This window comes from Lemur catta, chromosome 2, assembly GCF_020740605.2.
Source record: "Lemur catta isolate mLemCat1 chromosome 2, mLemCat1.pri, whole genome shotgun sequence".
NCBI lineage: Eukaryota > Metazoa > Chordata > Mammalia > Primates > Lemuridae > Lemur > Lemur catta.
The window spans coordinates 144,539,964-144,552,753 of record NC_059129.1 but is presented as its reverse complement, the minus strand read 5'-3'; the positions used below and the strand labels follow the sequence as shown (position 1 = coordinate 144,552,753).

General features: G+C 39.6%; 1 protein-coding gene across 1 annotated transcript in view; it reads left to right on the top strand.

Moving 5' to 3' along the window:
• Positions 1-12,790, top strand: part of PDE10A (phosphodiesterase 10A) — a 229,862-nt gene that overhangs the window by 157,870 nt on the left and 59,202 nt on the right. Inside the window, exon 14 of the mRNA XM_045544715.1 lies at positions 4,996-5,138. Coding sequence (XP_045400671.1) covers positions 4,996-5,138 — 143 coding nt within the window. The remainder of the gene's footprint in view (positions 1-4,995; positions 5,139-12,790) is intronic.

Sequence of the window (12,790 nt, the reverse complement as noted above, 5' to 3'; positions counted from 1 at the left end):
AGTCCCCTTTAATCTCATTCCTTACTCTTTCTTTGTCTTTCACGACCTGGTGCTTTCAAAGCATATATCTCTGTTATTTTGCAGAATATTTATTGATTTGGAGTTCTGTGATGTTTCCTCATGATTATATTAAGATGATAGTTTTGACATGAGTTCACAGAATGGCATGGCCACAGCACACCCTGTTAGCAGACACATGTTCCACCGCTGGTGACATTAACTTTCTTCACTTTGACGGTGGTGTCTGCAGGTTTCTCTAGAAACTTTCCCCCATTTTTTCTCACTGATTTCTTTAGAAGAGTGTTTGTACATTAACCTCTAGATGCACTCATTCCTGCCCTCTCTCTCTCTCTCTCTCTCTCTGAGGTACCTGTTGACAGCTCCAGTCCAACACCTCATAGTACCTTCTAGCTGCCCCTTCTCCATCTCTTGAACTGTTTTTGTAACTGAGAAATTTGGCTCCCACTATTCAGGATCAGTTTTATTCCACCTTGTCCCTTTTATTTTTAAGGAGGCTGTAAGAATTGCTTCCATTAATAAATAGATGGGAGCAGAAAAGGTTTTATTATAGCAGTTTCTGTGAATTCCGCCTGAGCTAAGACACCAAAAAGTACGGATAGTTCTGTCACCAAAAATTACTTTTAGTGATCTATCATCGAAAACTTATTTAAGTCCACCTTCAATATTTTATTAAAACACTGAAAACTATTATTAGACCTCATCAACACCAGTATTTTATATTGCCTCTTTAAGAGATATTTCTATTATATCAATTTGAGAGCAGGGCTATTTTGAAATGGGACATGGGAAAAAGTCATTTTTAGGTAAGAGTATGTGTGAAAGTTAGACTATGACAATTTGTCATCTTAAGATCTATCCATTTGTCCGTGTATCCCTTGAAAAATTGTTGTGTATTTCCAAAAATACATACATTTCAGTTTAAATGTAACTGAGTTATTTGAGGAACTAGACAAGTGGGTTGAAAAACTTTCCTAATGTACTAATTGTTCTATCATAAAACCTGGATTCAATCATGATTAAAATCAAGACAAAGAAAATACTGCTTCTGAAAAATCATGAATAAGTTAACAGGCATTCCATTTGTACATTGATTATTTAGGTAATTTATTTAGGGTAAAATTTTAGTGAAATTACTGGAAGTAGTTTATATTGCAAATGACTGTAACTTTTCTAGACACTATGACTCTCACTGCAACGACAGCTGTTCTCCAGCAGTGATAAGCAGTGTATGCACCAGCAGCCATGTTAGGTCGTCACTGTCACTGGGTCCGGTAGGGCAGCCATCCCCAATCTTTTGGGCACCTTGAACCAGTTTCATAGGAGACTATTTTTCCATGGAGGCGGGGGCGGGGGGTGGGGAGGGACAGAGCTCAGGGAGGCGGAGAGCTCAGACGGTGATGCGAGCGACGGGGAGTGCCTGTAAATACAGATGAAGCTTCCCTTGCTCGCGGCTCACCTCCTGCTGCAAGAAGTGGTCCAAAGCCTGGAAGAAGTATTAGTTGGTGCAAAGTCTGGTGAATACCATGGATGACAGAGAGTTTCCAAGTCCAGCCTCTGTAGTTTGAGCAATGGTGTTTGTACGACCTGTGGTCTTATAAGAGGATTGGCCTCTCTAGTGACTAGTCTCAGCTGCTTAATTGCAAGCGTCCTCATTATTTCATCCAATTGGTTGTAGTAGACATTCGTTGTAATAGACTGACCAGTTTTCATGAAGCTGTAGTGGATATGACCAGTCCTGGACCACCAAACAGACACCATTAGCTTTTTTGATGACTATTTGGTTTTAGACTGTGTTTCAGCACTTCATCTTTATCTAACCATTGTGCCCAACACTTGTGATTGTTAAAAAGAACCCATTTTTCATCACACATAGCAATACAGTGTAGAAATAGTTTGCCTTTATGTCGTGAGAGCAAAGACAGGCAAGCTCCAAGATGTTTTCTCTGCTGACGCTCATTTAATTCATGGGGTACCCATCTATCCAGCTTCTTTACACCTTGCCGATTTGTTTGAAATCATTCAATATTGTTGCAACAATAACATAAAACCTTGATCTTAATTCATGCATAGGTTGAAATGCATTCACTTCCACTGCAGCTTTCAGCTCATCATTATCCACCTTGGTCTCGGGTTGCTCACATGGCTCATTTTCAAGATTAATATCACCAGAATGGAACCTCTCAAGCCATTGATGTACTATGCATTCATTAGCCACATCCTTCCCAAACACTTCATTGATATTTCGAGCTGTCTGCCCTGCATTGGTTCCATGACAGAACTCATATTTGAAAATGACATGAAGTTTTGTCTTATCCATGTCTTCACAAAAGTGGCTCCAAAAAAAAAAAAAAATCTGAAAGATAATCACAAGCCAAAACATGCCTTTGAAAGACTGAGTATGTACATTCACAATAAAAATAAAACAAGAAGTGTCAAACTGAAATGTCAGAGATATCAACTGTCAAGCTTAGTACTTAGGAAATCAGACATTTCATACTTATTAACTTAATAGGTCCTCCAACCCAGTCAAATTGACACGTAAAATTAACCATCACAGAGGATGTGGTTAATTTGGACAGAAATGGGGAAAAATTTCACAGAAACTTTCATGGATAAACTAACATAGATGATAAAGATACGATTAGTAGAAAGAGTTCATAATAGATTTATAGAAAGTTTAACATTTGTGATATATTTCAAAAGAGAATTATGTAAGTTAAATTTGAAATAATAGATTAGGAACTGACTGTTGAGAACACTGAGAGTATTATTGCATATTCCCAACAGAAGTTTTCTGAGAAATACCTAACATACATCTTATTTTTTTTTTATAATGGCCTGCACAGTAGTTCATACAATCCATCTTATTTTTAATGGATTGAGTTACAGAGCTATCTCCTAAAATTTAACTGTCTCCTTGTTGGTATTTACATGATAACACATAAACACACATACACACACAAATGATTTTCCTCATAATGTCTTTAATTTGAATACTCTTAGATACTAATGAATAACAATTCTTAGACTGAATCTTTTGATATGAAAAATAAAAGTTTAATACTTCTCCAAGTCTACAAGTATATAGATAAACTAATTTCGACTTAATTCGATTTTATTTTTGGTTCTAATGCTACAAAGTTTATAACTGATATGCTCATTTATTCATTCCACAAATAGAAACTGAGCACTTGTAAGTGTTAGGTACTTTTTAAAAAGTCCTTTGGCACCTAGTACAAGGCAACTTTCTATTTTTTAGTTGATCTTGAAGGAATCATTTCCAAAAGTACATGTTCTGCAGTAGATGTAGCTTTCCTTCAGGTATTAGACTATTCAATGTTCTAAATAATTCTCTAACCACTTTTTGAGTTACTAATGCATGCTGAGTGTTGTTCTAAACCTAAAATTAGGCAGACATGTTGGCTGGGCAGAGTGGCTCATGCATGTAATCCTAGCACTCTGGGAGGCCTAGGTGGGAGGATTGCTTAAGGTCAGGAGTTCAAGACCAGCCTGAGCAAGAATGAGACGCTGTCTCTACTAAAAATAGAAAAAATTAGCCAGGCGTGGTGGTGAGCACCTGTATGTAGTCCCAGGTACTGTGGAGGCTGAGGCAGGAGGATGGCTTGAGCCCAGGAGTTTGAGGTTGCTGTGAGTTAGGCTGATGCCACGGCACTCTAGCCCAGGCAACGCGGTGAGATTCTGTCTCAAAAAAAAAAAAAAAAAACCAAAATGGTGTTTTTGATGAATTAAATAAAATAAATTATAAAATAGCATAATACTGCAATCTCATAAAAAATTAGGTAGATATGCATTTTAAAACATCCTCCATCACTTGCACCATTTTGACCTTGGGCAAGATAGCTTGTGTTTGATGTGCGGGTGAAGTGTAATTATTTTTTTGTTTTGTTTTTCAGTTTATTTATTTATTTTCTTTTGTTTTTTTAATTTCAGAATATCATGGCAATACAAACATTTTGGTTACATATAATGCCTTTGCATCACCCAAGCCAGATCTACAAGGGTGCCCATCCCCCATACAGTGTGCTCCACCCCCATTAGTTATGCATTTACCCATCCCTGCCATTCCCCTCCCACCTGCCCGGCACCCGGTGAATATGACTTCCATGTGAGCACCTTAGTGTTGCTCAGTTAGTGCCAATTTGATGGCAAGTTCATGTGGTGCTTGTTTTTCCATTCTCATGATACTTCACTTTGAAGAATGGGCTCTAGCTGTACCCAGGATAATATAAGAGGTGCTAGTTTACCATTGTTTTTTTTTTTTTTTATGGTTGCAAAGTATTCCATAGTATACATATACCACATTTTATTAATCCACTCATGTATTGATGGGTACTTGGGTTGTTTCCACATCTTTGCAATTGTGAATTGTGCTGCCATAAACATTTGAGTGCAAATGTCTTTATTATAAAATGTATTTTTTTCCTTTGGGTAGATGCCTGAGAGTGGGATTGCTGGATCAAATGGCATTTCTATTTTTAGTTCTTTGAGATATCTCCAAATTACTTAAGTGTAATTATTAGTGATTTTGTTTTAACGGATTTAGAAGCAGCTTAGATTGCATATACTGTAAAATTATTACCACACATTCATTTTCTGATAATAAAATGAACATTTTTTCAGAATTTTTGTTATCAAAAATTTAGAAATGTAGAACATAGTTAAGAAGACAAATACCAAGTAATGTCACCACCCAGAGATAATGTATGGTAAAAAGCCATTTGTTATGGAAGTAAATAAGCCTTTTAAGCAGAGATATAATTTTTTCATAAACTATTTGTCTTGTATTTTCAAAATCACATGAGTGCATACCTTTAGTGCATATGTAAATATAGAGAGTAATAAATCTAGGTTTCAAGTATAGTATTGATGCTTTAATAACATTCTGAGCGTTAATGACAAAACTACTATATACATTTTTTAATTATTGTTTTTATTTGCCGATTTGCTTTCCAGATGTACCACAGAATTCGTCACTCAGAGTGCATTTACCGGGTTACCATGGAGAAGCTGTCCTATCACAGCATCTGCACTGCGGAGGAGTGGCAAGGCCTCATGCGTTTCACCCTCCCCGGACGTCTCTGCAAAGAAATTGAATTGTGAGTACGTCACTTTGTCAGTTTCTTCAGGAACAGATATTTAATTGAATTGAACTTAAAGTAAAACTAGTTATAGAATTAGAATCACAATTCTTTTTTTTTTTTTTTTGAGACAGAGTCTCACTCTGTTGCCCGGGCTAGAGTGAGTGCCGTGGCGTCAGCCTAGCTCACAGCAACCTCCAACTCCTGGGCTTAAGTGATCCTACTGCCTCAGCCTCCCGAGTAGCTGGGATTACAGGCATGCGCCACCATGCCCAGCTAATTTTTTCTATATATATATATTTTTTTTAGCTGTCCAGATAATTGATTTCTATTTTTAGTAGAGACGGGGTCTCACTCAGTCTGGTCTCGAACTCCTGACCTCAAGCAATCCACCCGCCTCAGCCTCCCAGAGGGCTAAGATTACAGGCGTGAGCCACCGCACCCAGCCAGAATCATAATTCTTGTACATGCAGTCAATACGTAGTTGCCATTTTCCTCTTCAGAAGTGATGCCAAACCTTATGAAAGAACTTGGAAATAAAGGCCAGATCTCATTACCTTAAAAAACAAACTCTGGGAGAGAGAAGATGGCGGAGTGGAGGTGACCTCCTGGAATTGTGCTCCCGGAGAGGAAGGCGTGGATCTCCACCTGCCACGCTAGAGGATTGCTTCTCCACAGGAACGGCGGTGTGAACCCACAGAGAATCACCGTGGGACACAGGGAACAGGAAAAAACAGAGGCGAGTGGGAAATCAGACCGAGATAATTTGGAGAGTGCGGGACGGAAAACAGACAGCGGAGTGCGGGACGGCCGTGCCTGCCTCACCGGCGAGTGGGGCGGGTTCAGCCCCACAGCAAAGCGGCTTGATCTCCCCACTGACCCCCACATCCACTCGGTCAGGGATCTGGCTGAAATTGGTGCAGAATCACCGCGGGAGACGCGGAGCTCCGAGGACAGGTGACATAGGCGGGAGAGAGCTTGGACTCGGGCGGGTCTCCGTGGTGCCGGCGCCCTATCTCTTAAAGGGACAGACGCGGACCTGCACCGAGGCGAGGGGCCGCCAGCGTGAAATATTAAAGCGGGACTTTTTTGCTCTTTTCTTCCCGTACGGCGGCTTTCCGGCCTGGGAGCTGCTGTGGGCCCTGGCGCCTGCCGAGCTCTGAACGCTCTCGCGTGGTCGCCATCTCGGTTCCCACAGCTAAGCGGACAGGACCTTGGACTCTGGCGGGTCTCCGCGGTGCCGGTGCCCTATCTCTTAAAGGGACAGACGCGGACCTGCACCAAGGCGAGGGGCCGCGAGCGTGAAATATTAAAGCGGGATTTTTTTTTTTTTTTATCTCTCTCTTTCTTTCTTTCTCTTTTCTTTCTTGTTTTCTCTTTCTTCTTCTTGTTATTCATATTGTTTCTCTTTTTTTTTTTTCTCTCTCTTTTTTCCTTTCTTTTTCTTTTCTCCTTTCCGGTGGCCCTCCAACCCAGGAGCTACTGTATACTCCTGAGTGCTTCAGACCCCCAGCTCTGATTCCTATCGGACCCTGAAAATTGCCCCCCAGTGCCAGTGATCTGCGGGTGGGCAGGAACAATTGTGCGGGCCAAGGTCTAACTGCTGCAGAGCCATAGGATGCCAGGCGGCTCCCCAGGAGGCTCCATCCCCTGATCCATAGACCCTCTCCAGGTCCCCTTCCCAGGTGTGAACACTGAGTGCTTCCCCAGATGCAAGAGTGTGGAGCCCGGACCTTGGGAACACTGGGACAGTGTAGACCTTTGCCCGTGGGAGCTGCAGCAGCTGGGGCACTGAGTGGGTGAGGGCACTGCCTCCTCCGCCTAGCCAGTGTCTTTCCTGCAGAAAGAGACAGAAACCACACATCCAGAGGAAGAACCAAAAGCCAGGGGGAAAAAAAAAAAAAAGAAAAAGAGAGGGAGAAGAGGCTTTCTGCTTGCAAATAGTGTGAATCCTGCCTACTAACTGAAAGTCCACAACACAGTGATTTAACTTGCCAAACTGGTCTTAGGTCAAGCCAACCCTCTGGGGGTGGACCCATCAGAAGCAGTCCCCCAACTGAGATAGAAAAAAAACCTCTAAACAACACACAACAGTCTCCCCCTCTAGATAAAGGAAGCAACATACCTAGACTGTTTCACAGCCTAAGAACAGAGTACAAGACGTGCTGTTAACTAGACTAAAGCTGTGAGAAAAGATCTAATGATAGAGCCAGATGGGAAGGGCTCAGCGGAAAAATATGGGGAGCACAAAAACCAAACGGAAACCTCGCCCGCAAAGAGAAATACCAACTCTCCTCCAATTGGCACCAGCCAGTTTCAGAATACCAACATGTTACCAGAAGAATTTCAGTCTTGGGTTATAAATAAGCTGAATGATATACAAGAAAAAATTGACATCCAATGCAAAGAATATGCAAAAAAATTCCAGGATTTGGAAGAAAAATTCACTAAAGAAATAGACATATTGAAGAAAAACCAAACTGAACTCCTAGAAATGAGGGATTTATTCAGGGAGCTACAAAACACAGTGGAAAGTCTCAAGAACAGGGTAGATCAAATAGAAGACAGAATCTCAGAGATTGAAGATAACTCTTTCCAATTAAATAAGACAGTCACAGAGATAGAGCAAAGAAATAAGAAAAAAGATCAGAGTCTTCAAGAAATGTGGGATTATGTGAAGAAACCTAACGTGAGAGTTATAGGTATCCCTGAAGGTGAAGAAGATAATAAGCAAGGGCTGGATAAGCTATTTGAAGACATAATAGAAGAAAATTTCCCAGGCCTTGCTAAAACTTTAGATATACAGGTTCAAGAAGCTCAAAGAACCCCTGGTAGATTCATAGCAAATAGGAAAACATCACGCCACGTAGTCGTCAGACTGACCAAAATATCCACTAAAGAGACCCTTCTTCGAGCTGTAAGGAGAAAGAAACAAGTAACATACAAAGGGAGACCCATTAGAATTACGCCAGATTTCTCAACTGAAACTTTACAAGCAAGAAGAAGTTGGGGCCCCATTCTCACTCTTCTGAAACAGAATAATGCCCAGCCTAGAATCTTGTACCCAGCTAAGCTAAGCTTTCTATATGAAGGAGAAATTAAGACATTTTCAGATAAACAAGGACTGAGGGAATTCACCAAGACAAGACCACCCCTCCAAGAAGTACTCAAAAGAGAGTTACACATGGATCATCACAACAAAGACCCACGAATGTAAAACCACCCAAGAGCTAAAGATCAAATTCTAGCCACCACAATGGCTCAAGAAAGAAAACATAGCAATGAAGTTCTACCCAATAAGATAAACAGAAATCTATCCCAATTATCAGTTCTCTCACTAAATGTCAATGGCCTGAATTCCCCACTCAAGAGACATAGACTGGGCCAATGGATAAAAAAACACAAACCAAGTATCTGCTGCCTTCAGGAAACTCACTTAACCGGCAAAGATGCATTTAGACTGAAAATAAAAGGATGGAACTTGATATTTCAAGCAAATGGTAGCCAAAAGAAAACTGGTGTGGCAGTTTTAATTTCCAATAACTTAGTCTTTAAACCAACAAAAGTAATAAAAGACAAAGACGGTTACTACATACTGGTGAAAGGCACAATTCAACAAGAAGACATAACCATACTTATATATGCACCCAATCTAGGCACACCCAGATTCATAAAGCAAATCCTACTCGATCTAAACCAAATGATAGACAACAACACTTTAATAGTTGGAGACTTTAACACCCCACTGACAGCACGGGACAGATCATCCAAGCAGAAAATAAGCAAAGACATAGTAGACTTAAACAGAATGCTAGAACAAATGGGCCTGACTGACATCTACAGGACATTCTACCCGAAACCCACTGAATATACATTCTTCTCATCAGCTCACGGGACATTCTCTAAGCTTGACCATATCCTAGGTCATAAAGCAAGTCTTAAAAAAATTAAAAAAATAGAAATCATACCCTGCATCTTCTCAGATCACAGTGGAATAAAAATAATAATGAACCCTAACAGGAACTCTCATTCCTACTCAAAGTCATGGAAGCTAAACAACCTTCTCCTGAATAACAATTTTGTAAAGGAAGAAATTAAGTCAGAAATCAAAACATTCTTTGAATTAAATGACAAAGGTGACACAGCTTATCAAAATCTATGGGATGCAGCTAAAGCAGTCCTGAGAGGAAAATTCATTTCCATAAATGCCTATTTCAAAAAGACAGACAACTTACAAATAGACAACTTAATGAATAGACTCAAAGAGCTGGAGAAAGAAGAACAGACTGACCCCAAACCCAGCAGAAGGCGAGAAATTATTAAGATCAAATCAGAATTAAATGAAAAAGACAACAAAAATACTATAAGGGAAATTAATAAAACAAAAAGTTGGTTCTTTGAAAAGATAAATAAAATAGACACACCACTGGCTAGACTAACCAAGAGCAGAAAAGAAAAATCTTTAATAACTTCCATCAGGAACATGAAAGGAGAAATCACAACCGAAGCCACCGAGATACATGACATTATCTATGAATATTACAAAAATCTTTATGCACACAAATTGGAAAATGAGGAGGAAATGGACAAATTTTTAGAAACACACAGCCTTCCCAAGCTCAATCAGGAAGAAATAGAATTCCTGAATAGACCAATATCAAGAACTGAAATTGAAACAGCAATAAAAAACCTTCCCAAAAAGAAAAGCCCTGGTCCAGATGGGTTCACACCTGAATTTTACCATACATACAAAGATGAACTGGTGCCCATCCTACATAAACTATTCTTCAATATTGAGAAGGATGGAATTCTCCCCAACACATTCTACCAAGCCAATATAACATTGATACCAAAACCAGGAAAGGATGCCACAAAAAAAGAAAACTACAGACCAATTTCTCTCATGAACGTAGATGCAAAAATTCTCAATAAAATCCTAGCAAATCGTATCCAAGTGCTGATAAAAAAATAATTCATCATGACCAAGTAGGCTTCATCCCAGAGATGCAGGGGTGGTTCAACATACGAAAATCTATAAATGTAATTAACCACGTAAATAGAAGCAAAAATAAAGACCATAAGATCCTCTCAATAGATGCAGAAAAAGCATTTGACAAAATTCAACACCCTTTTATGATAAAAACACTTAACAACATAGGCATAAATGGGACCTACCTAAAAATAATACAAGCCATATACGACAAACCCACAGCCAACATCATACTGAATGGGGAAAAATTGAAAGCATTCCCACTCAGAACTGGAACCAGACAAGGCTGCCCACTGTCCCCATTACTTTTCAACATAGTATTGGAAGTCCTTGCGAGAGCTATCAGACAAGAGAGCAGAATCAAAGGTATCCAAATAGGGACAGAAGAGATCAAACACTCACTCTTCGCTGATGACATGATGTTGTATCTGGAAAACCCCAAGGACTCAACCAAGAGACTCCTGGAATTAATTAACGAATTCAGTAATGTCTCAGGTTACAAAGTCAATACACCAAATCAGAGGCATTCATATATGCCAATACCATTCAATCGGAGAACCAAATTAAGGACTCAATACCTTTCAAAATAGCAACAAAGAAAATAAAATATCTAGGAATATATTTAACTAAAGAGGTAAAGGACCTCTATAAAGAGAACTATGAAACGCTAAGGAAGGAAATTGCAGAACACGTAAATAAGTGGAAATCCATACCATGCTCATGGATTGGAAGAATTAACATCGTTAAAATGTCTATACTACCCAAAGTAATCTATAGATTCAATGCAATTCCTATTAAATTACCAACATCATTTTTCACAGATTTAGAAAAAATAATTATACACTTTGTATGGAATCAGAGAAGACCCCGTATAGCAAAAGCAATCTTAAGCAATAAAAACAAAATGGGAGGTATTGATTTGCCAGACTTCAAACTATACTACAAAGCTGTGGTTCTTAAAACTGCTTGGTATTGGCACAAGGGCAGGGACACAGACCAGTGGAACAGAACAGAAAACCCAAATATAAAACCATCCTCATATAACCATCTAATCTTTGACAAAATAGACAAAAACATACTCTGGGGACAAGAGCCCCTATTCAATAAATGGTGCTGGGAAAACTGGATAGCCACATGTAGAAGACTGAAACAGGACCCACAGATTTCACCTCTCACAAAAATCAAATCACGGTGGATAAGAGATTTAAACCTTAAATGGGAAACGATTAGAATTCTAGAAGAAAATGTAGGAAAGACTCTTACAGACATTGGTCTAGGCAAAGAATTTATGAAGAAAACCCCTAAGGCAATCGCAGCAACAACAAAAATAAACGACTGGGACCTGATTAAATTAAAAAGCTTCTGCACAGCCAAAGAAACAGTCATGAAAATAAACAGAGAGCCTACAGAATGGGAAAAAATTTTCGCATACTACACATCAGATAAAAGACTGATAACAAGAATCTATTTAGAACTCAGGAAAATCAGCAAGAAAAAATCAAATAATCCTATCAAAAAATGGACAAAGGACATGAATAGAAATTTTTCAAAAGAAGACATAAGAATGGCCAAAAAACGTATCAAAAAATGCTCAACATCCCTAATCATCAGGGAAATGCAAATCAAAACCACAATGAGATACCACTTAACTCCAGTGAGAATGGCCTTTATCAAAAAATCCCAAAACAACACATGCTGGCGTGGATGTGGAGAGACAGGAACACTCATACACTGCTGGTGGGAATGCAAACTAGTGCAGCCCCTATGGAAAGCAATATGGAGATACCTTAAACAGATTCAAGTAGACCTACCATTTGATCCAGCAATCCCATTATTGGGCATATACCCAGAAGAACAAAAGTCATTCTTTAACAAAGACACCTGTACCCGAATGTTTATAGCAGCACAATTCACAATCGCAAAGATGTGGAAACAACCCAAGTGCCCATCAATCCACGACTGGATTAGTAAACTGTGGTATATGTATACCATGGAGTACTACTCAGCTATAAGAAATAACGATGATACGACATCTCTTTGGTTCTCCTGGAGAGAGCTGGAACCCATTATACTAAGTGAAATATCCAAAGAATGGAGAAACAAGCATCACATGTACTCACCAGAAAACTGGTTTCCCTTATCATCACCTAAATGTACCTCAGGGAAGGATACCAATTGGATATCAGACTGGGCTGGGGGGTGGGGGGAGGGGATGGGTGTATGCCTACATGACGAGTGCGTTGCACACCCTCTGGGGAATGGTCATGCTTGAAGGTGCAGACCCGGGGAGGTGGGGGGGGGGGAGGGGATGGAGGTATGACTACATGATGAGTGCCAGGCGCACTGTCTGGAGAATGAGAACGGACGCGCTTGGGACTCTGACTCGGGGGGATGGGCGGGACATGGACAATGTATATGACCTAAACTTAAGTACCCCCATGATGAGCTGAAATAAAAAAAAAATATTATGATTATGTACATTTATATCTCATTCATAAAATCATGAAACCATGTAGAAGAAAATGCAGTCTCACATCCTATAAATTTTTGAAGTTATCAACAACAACAAAAAAAACAAACTCTGAACTCCATTTTGAAATGAATTAACTTAAATGTTAGCATTTTTCTTTACTCTGTTGTATACTTTATGCCATGTAATATTTAATATTCCAAATGATGT